The sequence below is a fragment of the Dasypus novemcinctus genome, chromosome 11, assembly GCF_030445035.2.
Source record: "Dasypus novemcinctus isolate mDasNov1 chromosome 11, mDasNov1.1.hap2, whole genome shotgun sequence".
In the NCBI taxonomy this organism is placed as follows: domain Eukaryota; kingdom Metazoa; phylum Chordata; class Mammalia; order Cingulata; family Dasypodidae; genus Dasypus; species Dasypus novemcinctus.
Window position 1 is genome coordinate 87,883,973 of NC_080683.1, and position 20,362 is coordinate 87,904,334.

General features: G+C 45.0%; 1 protein-coding gene across 5 annotated transcripts in view; it reads right to left on the reverse strand.

The window, feature by feature from the left end:
* The window catches only part of FYN (FYN proto-oncogene, Src family tyrosine kinase), a 224,223-nt gene that overhangs the window by 5,210 nt on the left and 198,651 nt on the right, over positions 1 to 20,362 (reverse strand). For all 5 annotated transcript variants that reach the window (XM_071218631.1, XM_004461231.5, XM_004461227.5 and 2 more), the window contains one exon: positions 11,537 to 11,668. In XM_071218631.1, coding sequence (XP_071074732.1) covers positions 11,537 to 11,668 — 132 coding nt within the window. The remainder of the gene's footprint in view (positions 1 to 11,536; positions 11,669 to 20,362) is intronic.

Below are 20,362 nucleotides of genomic sequence, written 5' to 3' on the forward strand. Positions count from 1 at the left end.
TCTATCTCTACTTCAACCAGTCAGGCTTTTCCTGGGTAATTCATCCTCTCTGTGGTTGAAGTTCCCAATTTATAGCTTCTTCTGGGGAATCTAATGCCACCGTTAAATTATCAACTTGTGACCTGCCCTATGGAATTTGGACTTTCTAATCCCAAAGATCTCGCAAGCCAATTCCTATGGTAAAGCTCTTAGTATTTACACACACACACACACACACACACACACACACACACACACACCTTTCTATTGGTTTTGCTTTTCTCTTGAACCCTAATACATTATTGTAATAGTATCTGTGACAGTTTGAATTTTGTGAGCTCCAGAAAAAGATTATGTTCTTAAATTAATCCATTCCTGTGGATTTGGGGCCCTTGATTAATTGATAAGATTGCTTTAGGGCTTAAAAATTTTTTTTAATTGGGAAAGGGGGGGGAACAGAGCTTGCTGAGAAATGGGAGAGGACAGAAATACTCACTGAGATTTGGTTCGGACTCCTCTGGGTAGAGAGGGTGACTTTTGGCTTGTGTGGTCACCTTTTGAACTATTAATTATTTCTTTCCTTGCTAATGCTAGGGGGAGGAGCCCCAGCTGTTATTGGTTACCCCACGAGTGATGGGGGCCAATGGTGAGACCTGTTTGGAATATCCGGGGCCTCCCCTTGGACCTGGAAAAAGTCCCAGCTGGGACCTCAAGGTCAAGGTCAAGGTCGTGACAGGGTCTCATGGCCATGCTGTCTGTTGGCCTGCCTTCCCCCTTTCACTATACTAACCTGCCTCCACTCTCCTCTCAACGAGTTCATGCCCGCTTGAGGGCTTTGGATTGCACTATGTCAGTGAGGCATGAGCCAGCTTGGGGCTTGGCCTTCTTGTTGGTCTGATATAAACAGAGACAAAGAAAGAGACACAGACGGGAAAAGGGTACTCTGCCATTTCTGATCCTGCCTTGTAAGAGAGGACTCGATCTTAAGCATGAAGCTCCCGTGAGGCTGGGCCCATGGAGCAGTCCAAGGCTGAAGAGACAAGCCACATGCCTGATGGCCCACAACTGAGCTCCAGGAGATGGCAAATTCTGGAGGGGAAGGCAGGGACCTCAGCAGAGATTCCACCTTTGCCACGTGGCTGGGCACCAGGATCACGGTAGCTGACCTTGGTGAGAAAGCATCTGGGACAGTGCTTTGATTTGGACATTTCATGGCCTGGGAACTGTAAGCTTTTACTCTAAATAAAATTCCCATTACTAAAGCCCACCCATTTCTGGTACTTCGCACTGGCAGCCCTGTGGCAAACTTAAGTCGCTTTGACAACGTTAAGGCGAGTCAGGGGGTGGATTCATTTGTGAGCAGGACCCTTGAAGGTCCTATTTAGGTGCAGCCATCTGAGTCAGGGTGGTCTTAGTCTACGAGACTGAAGGCCTTATAAAGAGAACCTGGAAATCACAAAAGCCAGAGAAGAGAGGATACTGCCCTGGGCCAGGAGGCAGAGATACGAGCCAAGGAACCCCAAGGATCACCAGCAGCCAACAACACAATGCTACAGACTCCAGGAGGAAACAAGCCTTGCCAATACCGTGATTTTTCACTTCTTCCACCCTCAAAAAGATGAGCCCATTTTTCCTGTTATTAAGCCAAACCGGTTTGTGGTGTTTGTGACAGCAGCTCTGGTAAACTAAGTCCTGGAGGAAAGATGGGAAGAAGGTAGGACCTGCCCTTCTGGAGGTGGTGACAACCCCCAGAAAATGCTTTCTAGTGCTTTATTTTGGCACTGAGACTTCCCATTCAAACTGGCACCACGGAGTTTAATCATTCTCCTATTGCTCTATGGGGCATATGTCAACAAATGTTTCATTTCATTAAAAAAAAAAAACAAAATTACTCAAATGGAAAGGTTTCACTTTAAAAAAAAAAAACACTTTAATTCAATGTCCACCAATAGAAAGTTCAATTAGCCACTTGGGTCAAGCCTATTTTTCCAGTCCAGGCCTTGGACATGGCAGAGAGGCACTCACACCTCAAAGCATGGCATCTCCTGAGGCAACCTGCGTCCTGGGCGTGGAAGCAGCGGCCCACTGGCAGGCCGACGCTGTCAGCTCGTGTGCACACACCTTTGCTCCCCATCTCCTTTCCTGTCTGTTGCCCTCTTCTCTGCTCGTCCTCTTCTTTCTCTTCTCAGGCTGCCTTCTCCCAGGCCTTCTTCCCCCGAGGAGCACATGTAACAAATTCCTCGTACCAGGCCGAGGAGAAACATGCAATGATAGCTTTGCTAGAAAAGTGGGATCTAAGACATAGACTTGGCTGACAGTGACAACTGAAGCTTGTAGGGACTTTCTCTTTTCCAACCCTCTGTAAGCTGGACCCACGGGCTGACCCGTGGACCTGCCTTGACCATGTACCTCCCCAGTAATGACCACACATTCAAGCTAGGTCTCCTATGCAAGGCTTAGGTCAGGGTTTTTATTTTACAAACAGTCGCCAAATTAAATGGAGTGTGTTGATATTGTTAAAAAATAGTACTCTCAGCTAGGAGAACTTTGAAAATCATTTATTTCAAGAATTCATGTTTCAGCAAAATGGGGTTTTACTCTGCATATTAATATAAAGAGGGGCCTATTTCCTTTTCAGATAGTTTCATATTTTTGTCACAGAGAGTATTTTTTTAGCCATGCTTTCCCAAGATATTGACTTTGTCAAATACTGGGAGGTGAAGGACAGGGAAAGGGAAGGGAATATATGAGTTGGAGGGCCAGGGAGGTCAGGAGAGAATATCAAAAGATATTCTTCAAAAGATATGAAGATACTAGAAGAAAAGAATCTACTTATTGTATTTCTAGTTTAGGAAGGGGCAGTAGAGAGCAGAGTGCCTAGGAATGTAGTTCTTTTTCTTTTTCAGTGGGGGAGAAGGTCAGGAGAGAAAACAGATAAGAGACAGATACTTTAAAACAGGATGTGTGGGGAAGCGGATATGGCTCAACCAGTTGGGAGCCCACCTATCATATAGGAGGTCCTGGGTTTGGGTCCCATGCTTCCTAAAAAAAGATGATGAGCAGATGCCACCCCCGCCACAAGGAGCTAGACACCATCCCGCCCCAATGAGCAGACGCTGCAGCCCATGGGGAGTGGATGTGGCTCAGGCTGTTGGGCACTCACCTCCCATTTGGGAGGCCCTGGGTTCGGTTCCTGGTGCCTCCTAGAGAAGGCGAGCAAACAATGAAGCAGACAGATGAGAGAACCATCTGGGGGTGGGGGGATAAAGGAAAAAAAAATCTTTAAAAAAACAGTAAACAAAAAACCCAAAATAGGATGTATGGCTATGTTTTAGGGAAATACTGTCATTGACCGTTTAGGCTCCAGGTTTCCTAGTGGGAGCAGCAGTAGAGAACGTTTTCCAACAGGAGGGGTGGTCCCCACCAGCCAGTAGAGCCCGACTGCGGGAACCACCATATTTACAAAGTGCCTGGGCCCATTTCCTCATCCCAACCTCCATGTTGGGAAGAGGCTCAGGGCTGGGCAGCCAACAATCCCAGAGCCTGCTCAGGTCCATCCTGACCCTCTGCCATCCCAGTCCCACAGGAGGAACCTGGACCTTCTGCTCAGTCACTGGAGTCACAGTCAGTAACAAGGTCACTTCAGTTGGCCACTGTCACAGTGTAAAACTCGGAGGTACTCAAACCACAAAAAGCCTTAGAGGAGAAGGGTTTGCCTTCAGATTTTTCTTTTCTTAATTCTCCAATGGGCCTTTTATCACCCTGGATTTTCGGCTTTCCAACATGGTCACTGATAGCGTCGTATTCAGCCAGTCTGCTCCCCAATACTGCAGATCATATTTTCCAGCCACGTGGACTGTACTCACCTCCTGCCATTAGGATGCCATTATGCTTTTTTCTTTTTTTAAGATTTATTTATTTTTAATTTATTCCCGCCCCCCCAATCGTCTGCTCTTTCTTCCATTCGCTGTGTGTTCTTCTGCGTCTGCTTCTATTCTTGTCAGTGGCACTGGGAAGCTGTGTCTCTTTTTGTTGCATCATCTTGCTGCGTCAGCTCTCTGTGTGTGCGGTGCCACTCCTGGGGCGGGGCGGCTCTCCTTATGAGGTGCACTCTTTGCACGTGGGGCTCCCTTACGCAGGGGACACTCCTGCTTGGCATGGCACTCCTTGGCGCGCATTAGCACTGCGCGTGGGCTAGCTCATCACACAGGTCAGGAGGCCTTGGGTTTGAACCCTGGACCTCCCATGTTGTAGGCAGACGCTCAATCAGTTGAGCCAAATCTGCTTCCTGTGCCATTATGCTTTTAAAATTATTTTGCTAGTTTCCTCTTGGTTTTCAAATAAAAGGTCAAGTTTCCTACTTTCACTTTCAAACCTGTCCTCTGCTTGGTTGCCAACAACGTCTCTTTTTCGCGTGTACGCATACATGCATTTTCTTTCCTCTTCTCTCCTTTTGGCTTCCCTCTTCCTTTTAAAAAAACTTTCCTACTCCTCTTCTTTGAGCCATATATTAATTCAATGGCACGTCCCCTCTTTTCTTTCAGATCCCTTTTGTTGTTAGAGTACTGGACTCCATGTCATTGCTTGCCACTTCTCTAGGTCTGACTTCGCGTCTGTGTGTCTCTTAGCAGGCAGCTTGCCTCCCTGGCCTTGGGCTCTCCATTTGTCAACACAGTACCTCGCCATTCACTGTGCCTTCAGCTGTTTGAAAAACTGTGTTCTATGAAAGAAGAGCATTTGTGTTTTATGGCTTTCCATTTGTGCAGCTTCCCAACATGGATCTCAGAGGGGCCGTATCTGAACAATCAGGGATTTTAACTCTTCTCTGTTCCTGTTTGCAAGTGGATTTGATGATGAGCTGCAAGAACCATGATTTTTGTGCCATGTGAATAATTAAGGACTTTAATAATAGGGATGCTGTTCAGGTTATCAGATCTCCAAAGGCTTTTGCAAACCGAGCTTTCCATTCAAAGGAAATGATATTCCATTGTGCATAAGGCCTTCTGTCTGAGACGCCCCTTGCCCCTTCGCATAAACCCGGTAACAAGCCCCTTCTGTTTACTCTGCTGTGGAGCAGCAGCGCTGCGCTACTGCTGCGAGGCGGGAGGGCGGGAGTGAATGGTTGCTTGCTCAGCACGCGCCTGCGCCCTCGATGTGCAATCAGATCGACACGCACGCTGGTGACCTTGTTGGGGCTACGACCAGGAGGCTCCAAGTTAGGCTTTGGTATAGGATCAAGGTAAGAGAGATGCTGATCAAAGCGTATGGCTGAAAATAAAGGACTGATCTCGACGAGGCATGATAATGATTCATTTTGTTTCTCTTTCCCCATCTTACCAGGATAACCCTAGCACAGCTGTTTAATTGAACCCACTGTATTAATAAATATAGAAATGGCGACTAGTCAGGTACCATAATACACAAAAGCTATTGAGAGTTGATTTATCATCAAAAAGCGCCTTTCTCCCAGAAAAAGGGAGGTGAAAGATGAGGGTGCCTATGAAGAAAGCCATTAAAATGCGCCACTGAGAATGAAACAGCAGCGGAATGCAGGGCTTGGAAGGCAGGACTGCGGAGTAACATGTCCGTCTCTGCCACCCTCCCCTCCCTTCGAGTATATTCCCCACCTCCCCAGCCCCCCCTTATATAGCCTGACTGGCCAAGGGCAACCCTGTAGGGTGTGGCGACATGGCCGCTGGGCATTCCAGGCAGGATTTCTTCCCTGAGTGAAAACTGTGAACTGAAAGATAAAGCCCCCAACCAAAGACTGGGGCAGAGAGGGTCGGGGGTGACGCATCCTTGGCTAAGATTCGAGGCTTCTTCCTGCTTCCCAGTCTCCTCTTGGCTGGAGAGTCTGAAACTCCTCCTGCCCAGAAAAACATCTGCTCCTGCACCTTCGGAACAGCAGGGACAAGAATGCAGGTGAAGACGATGGGGCTGTGAGCCCAGAGGAGCAGGTCTATGGTTCAGGGCTCTAAGGCATCTGGGCAGGAAGAGGGAGGACAGGGGTGAGGATTCTAAGGTTTTAGCGGAGTTGCTACTATTTTCAGTAATTTCCCTCATTGCTTTTAGTCATTATCAAGGGACTAGATGCATCTAAGAAAGTCAAGCAGCTGTCACTTGCTAAAAGATCTGGAAGTGCTTCAAAGGCATGAACAAATGTGATTTGCTTAAGAGAACGGTCCTGCGCTGCCAGATCCTGCCGAATTGGCAAAGCCGGTGTTCAGTTGAGAGCCAGGGCAGAGAATGGCTGGGACATTCTGCCCGGAGTGTTACTGACACGTAGTGTCTGACCTGACCACAGGGTCAGTTTCCTAAAAACTCCCACCTATACTGATGGAGCAGAGTTGAGAAGCTCTGGAGGCTATAGGTCGAAAAAGCAAAACAAAACTTGTTTCGAAAACCTCATAGGCATACATCTTTTTTTTCTCTGTCCCTTCCTCCTCCTTCCCTCCCTCCCTTCCTTCCGTTTGCTTACACTTACTGAGAATCTACTATGGGGCAGACATGAGCTGGGTTTTGGGATTACATAAAAGGAACTCCTTCCTCTCCAAGAGTATAGGGCTCCTGGGAAATAGACACACAGAGAGGCTCCTCAGCAGGGACGGACGCAAGCAGAAGGGGCAACCCATGTGGTCTGGACATGGGGAAGGCTTCACAAAGAAGGTGACATTTGGGCTGGACTTGAAGGATTCTGAGGCAGCAAGGGAAGCCGAGAAGACAGACCTGCATGCTCAAGTCTCTGAATGTGTCAGGGATGAAGTGAAGGGTGCTGGGTGGTAAGACAGAGAATCTAAAACAGAACATGTCACTCTTCCGCTCAAAGCCCGGCCACAACGCCCATCTCGCTGAAAGTGGAAGTCCTTGGAAAGCTCTCTCTGATCATCCCGAGGTGCCTCTGGGACCTCCTCTGCACTCTACATGCACGGTTCCCTTTGAAGGAAGCTCCTCCCCCAGACATCCACCTGGCTTGAGCCTTGCTTCCTTCACGTCTTTGCTCAGATGTCTCCTTCCCAGTGAGGGTCCCCCGGCTGCCACCCTCTCCTGACCACCCCTACCACTTCCCTATTTTATTTTTCTCCCTACCACTTACCACCAGTCAACATCAATGTATTTTGCTTACTTATCTTTATTTATTGTCTGTCTCCCCCAAGAAGAAAAGTTCTATGAGGGCAGGGTTTTTGTCTGTTAGTTCACTGCTGTATCCCTGGTGCCTGCAACAGCACCTGGCATAGAGTAGCTGAATAATTATGTGTGGTATGACTGAATCAAAAGTTATGATGGACTCTGCAAAACTAAGGCTTCTGGAGTTGTTATCTTGAAGGCAAAGGGAATTCAGGGACAAAAATGTTTTTAAGTAGAATGGGATGACTAGGACTGTGTCTTCTAGAATTAGATCTCGGTGCCGGTGATGACGAAATGGTGGTGGTGGTTGGAGGCAGGGATAGACAGGAAGCAGGAGTCCCATTATAAGGCCACTCAAGGGCAGGTAACAGGCTGACATGGGGCAGTGATGCTGGAGGTAGAGAGGAGAGGGATTTGAGAGGTTTTGAAGGTGAATCACAGGTTAAAATTCCTGTCTAATTTTATGCAGCCACCCCAGAAAACTGCTTTTACATATTTTATCTACCCCCATACACAACAATCCATCAGTATAAAATCAGTTTTTTAAAGAATTATTATTTTTTAAAACTATAGTTAATAGATTACAAGGAGTTTTAATTTTGATGCAAAGGATGATTTTGCTCCTGGCTTATAGGGAGCAAGCTAGACGGCAATTCTGAGAATGCATTCAGGTCAGGCTGCTATTAGGGAATTTCTAAATTGGAGCTATTCTTTTGAACTGTGTCCATTTAGGTCTCGTAAGGTGGTGAGACTCTTTTCCAATACCTCTCTGTTCATCTCAGCATTATATTTCAGTTTTTCTTCTTTGGTTTGCAGGTTTTCATTCAATTTGAGATTGTCCTTTCTTTTCTTTTTAAACATTTCTTTCACAAAACTTGCTAATTAACCAATTAATCTAAACTATTAGTGTCCTCTTATTGGGGGCTGAATTGTCCATTTGTCAACGGGACCTTTGAAGATGTTATTATTAGTTAAGATGTGGCCAAACTGAATGAAGGTGGGCAATAATCCAACATGGCTGACGTGAGCAAAGGAAATTAGACACGGAAGCAGAAGCCACAAGTCTGTGGAAACCAGAGGGGCAGACGCAAGGAGAGGCTGAGAGATTGCCATGTGACGGAGGATTGCTAAAATACTACAGGCTCTGGAGGAAACATCTTGACGTTGGACTTTTTCCAGCCTCCAAAACTATGAGACAATGAATTCCTGTTGCTTAAGCTAACCAGTATATGGTATTTGTCATAGCAGACCTGGCAAACTAAGACAACCCTCATTCCTTTTGTCCTTCATTCTGGTCACATATCATATACTCCCATTCTAAGTTCCTTCTCTCATTCTTACCTCTGGACCTTCTTTTACGCTGGGCAAAAATGCCTGGAAAACCTTTGTAAAACCCACGTATAAACCACCTTCCCTTTCCCCCACTTCCGGTCCTCACCCACTAGCCCAAAGAACCTTTCCTAATGGCAATAGAGTGCCATGCTCAGGTATGAAAAAACTCAGAAAAGTATATCACCATCTTTCCTTCTTGGAAAAAGAACTACCTGGAAATATACTTTAGCCAACTGAGAAAGTAAACATATTAAAATGTAAGGCTGGGCATCATGATGTAAAGGGACTGGGAATCTGGGCTGGGCTACTCTCAGCAGGTATGAAGACTCAGCGTGGGAGGGCTGAGGAAAAGCAAGCCCTCCACACCCTGACTGACTTGGCCACACCAATGAGCAGTAAGAACGTGTAGGGGAAGGCCCTTTCTTTGACAGTGACATGTGGATGAAGCTTAATGAAATTGTTTGTTCCTTAGGAATTATTATCCTTCATTAAGGTAATAATCCTATAACTGGAATCCCTCTGTAAAAGCTGTTCCCTCAAGAAGAATTTGTCAGAATCAGAAGTCCAATTAAATATGATAACAATTACATTAAAACAAGAACAAAAACAAAAAGTGCCCATGCCTAGGAACTGGCCTGGGGACAATTTTCTGTGGCTTTCTGTGGGTGAAGAATAGCCAGCCCACAAAGCTCCCCAGACACTGCTGCCTCCTGGCCCCAAAACTTCCCTGTGGCCGCACAGAAGCCTTCCCCGACTGGCTTGGGCCCACCTTTCCGGGTGCACCTCCAGGTCCCTCCCCTCTCATGCCTGCTTCTCAGGCTCGTTTGCCTGCAGCTCCTTCCAAGACTTGTGCCCTCCCACAGGCCAGTGCTTGTCTGGGACGCTCTCCCCTCTCCTCTACTTGAAGACATACTACTTGGCTGGTTTACTAGACACCTTCTCCATGAAGCTTCCCAGACAACAGCACCTATTTTCTGCCACCGCCACGGCACCCACTGCATATCTGCAGTAGCTTGTAGTATACGATTGTGTAGAATACACTGGATTTAATTCTTGTTGCAAAGGCTTTTGCCATGCTCCCAGGATTCTGAGTGAAAGACTCTTGTTGGTCCCTTCAAGACAAGCAGATGCCTCATCATCAGAATTAAGATCTGGGGCCCACAGTGGGCAAATTCAAGCACTCCACTCCTCCAGAGGATGATTTCCTCTAATAAAAAATAAATAGCAGATAAGGCTGATTTCTTCCTGGATTTGATGCATACTTCATCTATCTGACTTTAAGCTCCATGAGCGCAGGGACTAAACTTACCTGTTCACTGTTCTATCCCCAGCATCTAAAACAGTGCCTTGCCCTGTCAGGTTCCAATCAACATCTGCCAAGAGTATGAACGCCTTAGTTGTGGTTAGTTCCGGACAGAGGACAGCACTGGGTGCACATCACACTCCTAGATGAATGAATCCTAGTCTAGATTTAAAAGGAGGCCATTTCCTCTAAACCAAAACCAAACTTGACAAAAACCTTCCCCACCAAAGCACATACCTGCCTTCCTTCTCTGAGGCCCCCGCCCCTTTGTTGTGGCTTCCGCGTGCAACCCCAAGAAACAAAAAGCAGCTTTCTGTATGAGAATAGGACGGCTAAGCACACAAAAATGGCAAAACAACAGTAACCTGCCCCCAGCCCCCAACTGCATTTAACACACCAGGTGACTAGAAACCTTGGGGGCCGAGGAAGAAATTAGTTCAACATTCAGACAATAAAGAGAAGTGTCTTCACATCTTCAAAATCCTGAAACCTGCACATTATCCCCCTTGAGAAGCAATTCACAAGTGCCCATGCTGTGCTCTGGCCCCCTCTGGCAGCCTTTTCTTCTGAGCTGTGCCCAAGTGTCTGCCCACTTGTGCGTGCTGGGAGCGGCGGCTGCTGCGGCATCCATAAAACTGACATGTGCCCGGTCTCTGAACGGCCTTGCTAGCACTTCAGAGACAGGGGATTTGTCCGTTTTGCCTCCGCGCCAACCCAGCTCTCTTAGGACTCTCGAGGCTACAACAATCTGGAATGAGAACTTCCTTACCTGAGCTTCTTTGTGTTCTTAGAAGATGACCATAAAAAATGAACAAAGGGATTACAAATTAATCTGCCCTTGCTGGTTCCTCTGACAGCAGAGATCTGATTACAAATCCGGATTCACGAGAGTCCTAAATTCCTCATTAATCTCCACTATCATTTCTATCACTGTATTTTAATTTTAAAGCTCCTTTCTTGGGCAGGGAATGAGGGGGAGGTATGTTCTTTCTTCACTCAGTGGTAACTGAAAAATATGTCCTTAACATTTCGAAAAGCAGATCATCCCTGGGTTCTAACCACTTAAGCGTGGAGGTGAAATGGCATGAGTGCCCTTTATATCACCATTTGTCTAAATTAATGAATTTAAGCATGACTAACCTAACCTGTGGTCTCTTTGCAGAGCATGAATCTGATAATCCAGAAATATTCCAGGGCCTCGGAATCTCCAATTTCTTTATATTATACTTGCTTTTGTAAAGCATATTTCAGCTGTGCAGAAACAGGCAGCAAATGGCCTCTAAATTGCATTTTGCATGTGCCTCTGTGCTCTTAGGCCATCTGGCCTGGGGCCTGCAGAGAGAGCAGGTCCTTGCATTTTTCTAGCAGGTTGGGTCTATGGGTTAGTGCGGCAGTAGAATCAAAAGGCCTTGGGCGTTTTTCTCCTCCTCCCAGACATGCCTGTAAACTCCATTTGGGCAGAGGCTCTAGCAGTGACATTTCTGCTTAAGAGACCACGGACACACATTTCTACTGAGAGAGGTAGACTCCATGAAGCAGGGTGGGCTGAAATGTCCATACCAGCTGCTAGTTACATCAAACCTGGCCCACGATTCATGGGGGTTGCTTCTCTATATACCATGGTGGCCCCCAGTTCGTTCTGCTTTTCTCTGGCTAAATACCTGACCAGGTTCTCCAAATTCATGCTCTGCGGAAAGCTGAGCATGGGGCTTAGAAGGCCACTGGGGTGAGGTTTCCCCAAATAGTGCCTAATGTACACCCAATCCAAGGTGCATTTCCGCTGTGTTCCGCTCTTACCTGGGTATGGCACTCTTCCTTTGGTGACCAGCTCTGTGAGTAAGATTCCAAAAGACCACACGTCCGACTTGATTGTGAACCTCCCATACAGGGCTGCTTCGGGGGCCGTCCATTTGATGGGGAACTTTGCACCTGCGGAACCAACACCTGGTTATGCTTCACGTAGGATGAGCACATGCTGCCAGGGCACTGGGTACGAGAAGGGGGAAGGAAAAGTCCTTGGAAACCACTTTCATCAGAGCAGGTTTGCAGAGGAGGACAGGAAGGAGATGCCATGCAGAATGCACTGGGAATAAGAAGACATGGGTTCTAGTCCAGGCTCTGTGGCTGTAGGAAAGCCAGTTTAATGTAAAATTTCCTGTTAAAGGGTTGGACCTCAAAGCTCCTTAAAGCCCTGTCTTCTATAACTTGAGTCTGACTACAATGAATACCATAGGTTTGGCCTGGATGTGGTTATACCTGTGACTTAGGAAATGGGTTTATATGTGTGTTCCTTTGCTTCAAAATACTATATTTTAATAAATAGATATAGGATTAAATCATAATATTACCCTCATGAAACCCATGGTAGAACAAAACCATATCAAGCCATGATGCTGCTTCCAGGGTGGAGAGAATTTGCAGGCTTTGCTGAAATGGAACTAGATTTCCCCAAGGCCTCCTACGCCCACAGAGAAATGATTCTGCTTCTGGCTACTTGGCTCTGATCACTGTCTTTCCTCCCTCCACCACCCTTTTCCCCTGATACGGCTGTCTTTACTTCAAGGGTGGTTTTTTTTCTGGACTGTTTTGATCCCTTCTTTACCTCCCTGTCTTTCTCCTACCAGCCAGCGAGGGTACTGCTTAATATTAGCTTGTTTTTTTGAAGGAGCAGTCCCACCTCAATGACTATCTTATGAGCATCTGACTTCTCCAGATCAAGGAGCAAGTTCCTGGCAAATCCAGATGTAGAATCTTTTCTTTCCACTTTGATTAGTAAAAAAAATCCTCTTTCCAATCCAAAAGGAAGGGTGGGGTCCACTCTGCACTTTTACAAAGCTAAATACAGGAACAGGGAATTAAAATTGATTCAGCAGCCTGTGTGCTCACACATTTGGCTCAGCAATGATAAAGCAGTTCATTGAACAAACTAAAAGAAAAGCACAGGGGATTTTTATCACTGATGTAAACACAATTTTTTTTTTTGCTTAAAGTATGTTAATTCTAGTTAGGAGCTTCTAAAAAAATCATACAAAAGCTGACAAAATCAGGAATTTTCACAGTATCTTCTATGAAAAATGATGATGTACAAATAAGTGACGATTAAAAATTTTAAATTAGCACAGTTTTAATAACCAGAGGTATGAAAAATTTGGCAATTAGATTTTTGTTTTAAATACAGTATATGATAACATCTTTAGCAAATCTACCCTGGCATTTTCTTAAAATATAATTTTCCTTTCCATCTCTTCTTTGCCAGTGTGAAATAATAATTTAAAAAATCCTCTATTTCATTATGTGATACATCATATTTACATCCAAGCAGAAAAGTTGTACTATAGTTTTCCTTTTCTGCACTGAGTTATTTTTAATTAGCTATTTTTCTCAGGCATAATTATTTATATCTCTCTTTTAATGTTGGATGATTCCACCCAGGCCTGGCATTCTCTGAACATAATGATTTTATTGATTTATTTCTCCCCACCCTCATTGTTTGCATTTGCTGTGTCTGTTCATTCTGTGCTTGTCTTCCTTTTAGGAGGCACCAGGAACTGAACTGGGGACCTCCTCTGTGGGAGGGAGGTGTCTAATTGCTTGTGCCACCTCTGCCCCCTGCTTTGTTGTGAATCTCATTATGTTTTCTTCCTTGTGTCTCTTGTTGCATTAGCTCACTGTGCCAACCCATCGGATCAGTTTGCTGTCTTGCCTGTCTTCTTTAGGAGGCAGTGGGAACTGAACCCAAGACCTCCCGTGTGGCAGGCGGGAGCTCAATTGCTTGAGCCACATTCACTTCCCCATTTTGTTTTTTAAGTTTCTTCAAAGCATCCTTCCCACATTACTTCTTCTTGAGTATTCTGTTCATACAGCTCTGGACTCTGAGCCTCTGGGATTAATGTGATAGATATTCTTCACGTGGAGAGCAGACTTTACCCTGAACCAAAACTCAGCCCAAGCTTCCTTACTTCAAGGAGAATCAAAGGTATATTAAATTCATTCCTATTTAAACCATCTCTGGAACCAAATGACTTGGAAAGCTATGCCCATCTCTGAAGTAAGCAGAATAGAGTTCTCTGCTATGCAGAAAAATCCTGTAAATAAAACAACAAGCAAAAGGTGTCTTTTGTGCCTTCTTTGAGTCATTCAGCATTGGTGAAGGTGTGTGTTGCTGAAGGAAAACTAGCTGAAATTTGGATGTCATTTTGCATTTTCCAAGTGAAGATTTCATATATTTTTGTGAACAAATGTCAATGTATAGCCCATTGTGCCAGATTGTTTTATTAGTTTCTTAGTTTATAACCTACGACAAGGATTATATAATCTGTAAACCTTTAAAAGATTAAATTAAGACAAAGGCTGTATAAAGTAATGGATTTCTGATAGGAAATAACTTGCAGATACGTACTTTGACGTATTAGCAGGGGCTTACCTAAATAAGTTTATTTTGCATTAGTTTTTTTTTTAAGACAAGCAATGAATTTTTTGCACCTGATACTTTTGGAGGGAAAAAATGAAGTTTGTTGTCTTTGTCAAACTTCTACATCATTTTTTCTATTCTAAATAGCAGCCAAGGAAACTTATTTAAAATTAACTAATATTTACTTTCAAGGAACTCAAAGGTTAAATTAAAGCAGTGATAAGCTTCTAATTATTAACTGAGGTTTCAACTGAAAACTAATCAATGCTCACTTTTCTACTATCTCATTACCACTCTTTTCCCTCATTTGGTTTCCCAGTTACTGAGGATTAAAGCTTTTGGAGAGAGTTAACTGGTAGTTGGGGCTAGGGTCTTCGCCAGTGGCCGTGTAGGACGCACACTGCAAAACCGCGGTCCATGAGAAAGGCCTCCCTGAGCATGCCCAGTGCATGACCTACATAATCCCACAGGTAGCCCTGGGGCTGTGACAGGCTCTCTCCTTGGGTAAAGTGGGAGAATTTGGAAGGAAGTTCTCCTTCCTCAGATTTTTTTCACAGGTATCAGGGCAAGCATAAAGTCAGGATCAACTTATCTTCTAAGTAGTATGGATTTGTAGAAGAAAGAAAAACTTGTCAAAAGACCAGATGCTTGGTATCCTAACTTGGTATTGTTATGTAACTCGCTGACTCACTCTTCTCCTGTGTGGGAGCCAGATTCAGATGCTGGCACAATTTTTTCTCTTCTGTGTTATACTGGAGAAAATATAGCAAACCATGCAGGTAATAATGTGTATCATTAACATCCTGAGCTTTCAGAGGACACTGTAGCACGTGGTATACTTAATGTTTAGATGATTTAAAAAAATTATTGTCACTATATTTTTCATTTCTCACTGAGTTACTTTAACCAGTTAGGATTCTTTTAAGCTAATACATAAAGGCCATACATACTATGTATGCACTTGAAAGCATCTTTTTCATGGAATGTTTTCCAGATAGTATTTGCAAATTTTCCCACCTCCTAAAGTCATTGATGAAAATAAAAGTATCTTTATACTTTAGTCATTTAATTCCCTGAAACAGCATAGAACAGCTTTAGGCTGAATTATTTTCTGTGGTGAAATATACCAGTTTTAAGCAAAAATGTCTTATATACACCTCAATCCTGTTTCTCTAAATTCTGAGAAAAGAACCTGAAACGAGTGGTCAGAGCTCTGTGCACTTCTGTGACCTATTCCAATGGCAGGCACGTTCCTGTCACCAGATGGGCCCTCTCTCCCAAGCTATTGACCCTTATGTCCAATTCCCTCCTCAACGTCTCCATTGGGATGTCTCAAGGGCCCCTCGAATACAACATCCAACGTGATCTTCCCCACAATTCTGGCAAGAATGATCCTAATTTGAACGCTGCGTCTATTTCTCCATCACTGTGCACTCAGGCACCGGAATGGTGCCTGGCATATAGAAGGAGCTCAAGAAGGCTTTCCTGCATGATCTTTGCCATGCCTCCCCCCTCCCCTTCATCATTCTCCATATTAATCCATCATGAAATCCTGCCAATTTCATACCCTCAACAAGATGTGTCAAGTCTTCTGCTATCCTCACCATCCTCACGCTAGACCAAGAGTGTTGTCACCTGCCTGGACGCCTGCATTGCCTTCCAATTGGACCTACACGTGTAAATCTGGTCCTTACCTACATCTCTAGCCTCCTCTTGATACCCTGGACCTCCCTCGAACCCCCAACTTCTCCACTAGCCTTCTTTGCTTTGCAAATGCCAAGCATCTAGCTGTTTCAGGACCATAGGACAGGCTGTTACCTTTTTCAAAAACCCCCACCCATGCCTAACTTCCACTCCTTCTTTGTTCTCAGCCTAAGTGTTACTTTGCCTGACCCAGACTGGTCTGGGTGGCCAGAGCATCACGTTCTTCTTAGTAGCTGGTCCTATTAAAGTGCAATGAATACACTAATTGTCGGAAATGTGTCCCTCTCAATAGGTGGTACTGGTCTTGAGGGCAGGACCAAATCTTTCTTGATGACCATTGTCTCTCCAGTACTGAGCTCAGGGCTTAGGGCACAGAAGGCACAGATAAACTGCTGCTGAACGAATGAGAAATGGACAGCTGAGCAGTCCCTCCAGCCTCCCCTTTCCAGCTGAATAACCACGGATCCCCAGGGGCCTTACTGCCAGCTTCCTGCTCTCTCTGAGTTTTCTCCTTGCCCTGGGTGACCAGTGTCCCTGCCTGTCACTGTCTGATGTTTTACGGTTTAACAACTCCCAAGAATAAGGAAAAGCAGCTGTTCATGCACTAATGACACTTACAGGCACCTGGAAAACACTGCATTTTTAGTGCCAAATGAAATGCGTTCAGACCCCCTTCGGGTGTGAGTCTATGAGGTGGAGCATACGGCCTGGGGTTGCAGCTGCCGCTGGCGGTTACACCCGCAGAAAGACAGGCTGTCCAGAGGCCTAGGGAATATTCACAGCAACGACTGGGATGAGGCCAGGTAACTGGACACCAAGCACTTTAACCTCATGGGGCCCTGGACTTTCTCATTTAAAGTAAGATAATCACCCCTGCTTCAAGTAAGAGAAAGAGGGGGCTGTGGATTTATTGTTCTCAAAGTTTCCTACAAAAACAACAATTCCCCCACACCCCCACCACCCTTTGGCTGGTTTTGCCCTCCCCCTCTTCCTAACAGAAACACTTACTGGGTTTTTACCAGGTACCTAGTGCTGGGGATGCGACAGGGCATAAAATACCCAACTCTAGTGGCACTTGCACTTTAGTTTGGGAAGGAGATCAAATAAATGAATGGCTCATATACATGTCAGACAGTAATGCATGTGATAAAGACAAATACAATGGGGTGCAAGGATAGATTCTGTGGATCTCTGCCAGCTGCGCTAAGGACTTTGGACTCCTCCCCAAGAGTGACAAGAGGCCGCCAGCGCCAGTGAGCAGGGTGAAAGGTAAGCTGACATCCTGCCTCGTTCTTTGTCCTTGTCTTTAAAGCACGGAAGGTAATACATCATCTTGAGGATAATCTATGTTGAGAGGGAATGCGAAAAGCAATCTAACGTTTCACAATTCCTGAAAAGCATCATGATATCTCAAGGCCCATGGCTGTCTATTAGCAATTAGCAATTGGGTACACTATGCCTCAACTGTCCTTTTGTCATCACCTGTTTTACCTAGTAGTTCTAGTCTCATTTGGGCTCTTTCGGCATGCTTTTGCATCTGAATAATATGAACAATCTCTGGAACAGAGAAGTAAAACTCAGCATACTCCAAAACTCTGTAAAGCTCAAACATTTCTATAAATGATCTTTTCTGAGTTTAATCCTCCTCAGTGTTCTTCCTTTTTTTTTTTTTTTAAAGATTTATTTCTCTCCTCTTTCCCCCTCCCCCCAGTTGTCTGCTCTCTGTGTCCATTCGCTGTGTGCTCTTCTGTGACCGCTTCTCTTCTTATCAGCGACACTGGGAATCTTTGTTTCTTTTTGTTGCGTCATCTTGTTGTGTCAGCTCTACAGTGTGCTGAGCCATTCTTGGGCAGGCTGCACTTTCTTTCACGCTGGGTGGCTCTCCTTACCAGGCGCACTCCTTGCACGTGGGGCTCCCCTACATCGGGGGCTCCCCTATGTGGGGTACACCCCTGTGTGGCAGGGCACTCTTTGTGCGCATCAGACTGCGCATGGACCAGCTTCACATGGGTCAAGGAGGCCCGGGGTTTGAACCACGGACCTCCCATGTGGTAGATGGACGCCCTATCCATTAGGCCAAGTCCACTTCCCTGTTCTTCCTTTCTTAAACAAGCATTTGTCACTGCTGTAGGCTCGTCTTCATTCTCCCATTCTCTTAATTTTAAGTGTCTTGGAGAAATACAACCTTTCTCCACCTGTCCACCATCTCAACAGGAGAATGAGGCTGGATACTATTCAGACTATTTCCCTAACCTGAAGTCTTGGTTCTTTATTTCTAAATGTCTATGGAATCAATCTTCTAGGTGTCCCACCTTTATTTCAAATGTGCCAACTTCAAATCTAAATCAGTTTTTTTTTCCACTTAATTGTTTTACTGTAAGACCTTTTATAAAGGAGATTTTTACATTAGGTAGAAAAGTGCACTAAATAAAGTTTACTCTCCCTTTAATTTAGGATACAAATGGATTCCCTTCTTTTTCTGTCCACTTCCTAGGAGTCAGGTCGCCATTTCTCCAGGTTTCAAGTTATAAAAACTGAAAGCCACCTGGAACTCTTCCCTCTTCTTAAACCCTCAGATCTCATCCATCAGCAAGGCCTCATTTCCCTTTTGACATGTATTGGGGAGTGAATCATGTACTCCACAAGACATGTTCTGGTCTTAATCTGCATTTCTGTGGATGGGAACTTTTGAAAACGCTGTTATTAGTTATGGAGTGGACTCACTTGTGAATAGGAACTTCGAAGAGCCTACCTTGATGAGGCCAAATGGAATCAGAGTGGGCCTTAATCTATATGACTTAATCCTTAGACGGCAGAGGAAATTCAGACACAGTCCCTCAGAAGAGGCCAGAAGTCAGTGGAAATGAATGAAGCAGACACAAGAAAGGAGAAACAGTCATGGGGTGGAGAACTGCCAGAGTGCTACAGAAACTGGGAGAAAGCAAGACCTGCCAATATGCTGATGTTGGACTTTTAGCCTCCAAAAAGGTGAGATAATAAATTCTTGTTAGGTATTTGTCATTAAATTTCTGTTTTTAGGTATTTGTTGTAGTAGCCCAGGCAAACTAAGATAATGTGTGTCTCAAATTTATCCTTTCCTGTTTATGATCTTGTCACAAGATTTGGGTTCTTATCACCTCCAAGTCCTCCTGCTGGGGTGCCTTGCCTATAGCTCTTTGTCCTTCCAACAAATCACTTTAAGTCTCACTGGCAGCAAGTCCCTCCCTCCCTGACCATACAGTGGTTCCCAATTGCATTAAGTTAAAATTACCCATTTAGTCTTCGAGGACCCGTGTATCCATTCAGTTTTGCTACCCCAAATACCTAGTTAATCTAGTCTAGTTTGCTTTTCTATAACCTCTCCCCTGCACCTGGCAGGATCATGCTTATTCGAAATGCCTTTTCTTCTTCCATCTGCTTAGCTAAAACCTATTCGGCTTACCTTCCACCTCCTTCATGAAGTCACCTTGGGTTATTCCAGCCTTCCTTGAGCCCTCCAAGTGCACACAGAACCAGTGCTATGAACAATAGCTTAATGCTTGATAACAGTAACTATAGTAACCACAAAGCACAGATGAAGTGCTTGCTAAGCATTAGGCATCATGCAAAGTGCTTTACACCTATGAGGTATCTACCAGTAATAGTCTTGTTTTACAGATGAGAATACAGAACACAGAGAGATAACAGTGATGCATCAAAGCACATGTATAAATGGTGGAATTGGGATCTGAACCTAGGGAATCTGGCTCCAGAGCCCAAGCACTTAGACACTACACTCTGCTGCCATGTCAGTTTCTTGGCCATGTCTCTCTACTAATTCTACATGTGTATTTATTTATTTATTAATTTCTCTCCCCCCACCCCCCCGCCCCAGTTGTCTGTTCTCAGTGTGTCTATTTGTTGCGTCTTCTTTGTCGGCTTCTGTTGTCGTCAGCGGCACGGGAACCTGTGTTTCTTTTTGTTGCATCATCTTGTTGTGTCAGCTCTCCGTGTGTGCGACACCATTCCTGGGCAGGCTGCACTTTCTTTCATGCTGGGCAGCTCTCCTTACGGGTCGCACTCCTTGTGTGTGGGGCTCCCCTATGTGGGGGACACCCATGCGTGGCAGGGCACTCCTTGCGGGCATCAGCACTGCACATGGGCCAACTCCACATGGGTCAAGGAAGCCTGGGGTTTGAACCGCAGACCTCCAATGTGGTAGGCAGACATCCTATCTCCTGGGCCAAGTCTGCTTCCCTGTTGTTATTTTTTAAATCTCTTTATGAAGAAGGTAAATCCTTTGAGGCTGGAGACCATGTTTTATAGTATACATATATTCCCCACAGTACCTGGCCTAATTCCAGTTAAACAGCAGCTGCTCCATAAATTATTGTTGACTGGCTAAAGGGTCAACCGAGGCAGCAATTTATGTGACACCCCAATGGCCAAAGAAATTTACTCTTGACAGATCCTTTTTTCCTCTACACAGATGCAATCAAACCAAACACAAAGAAAAAAGGTGACATTAG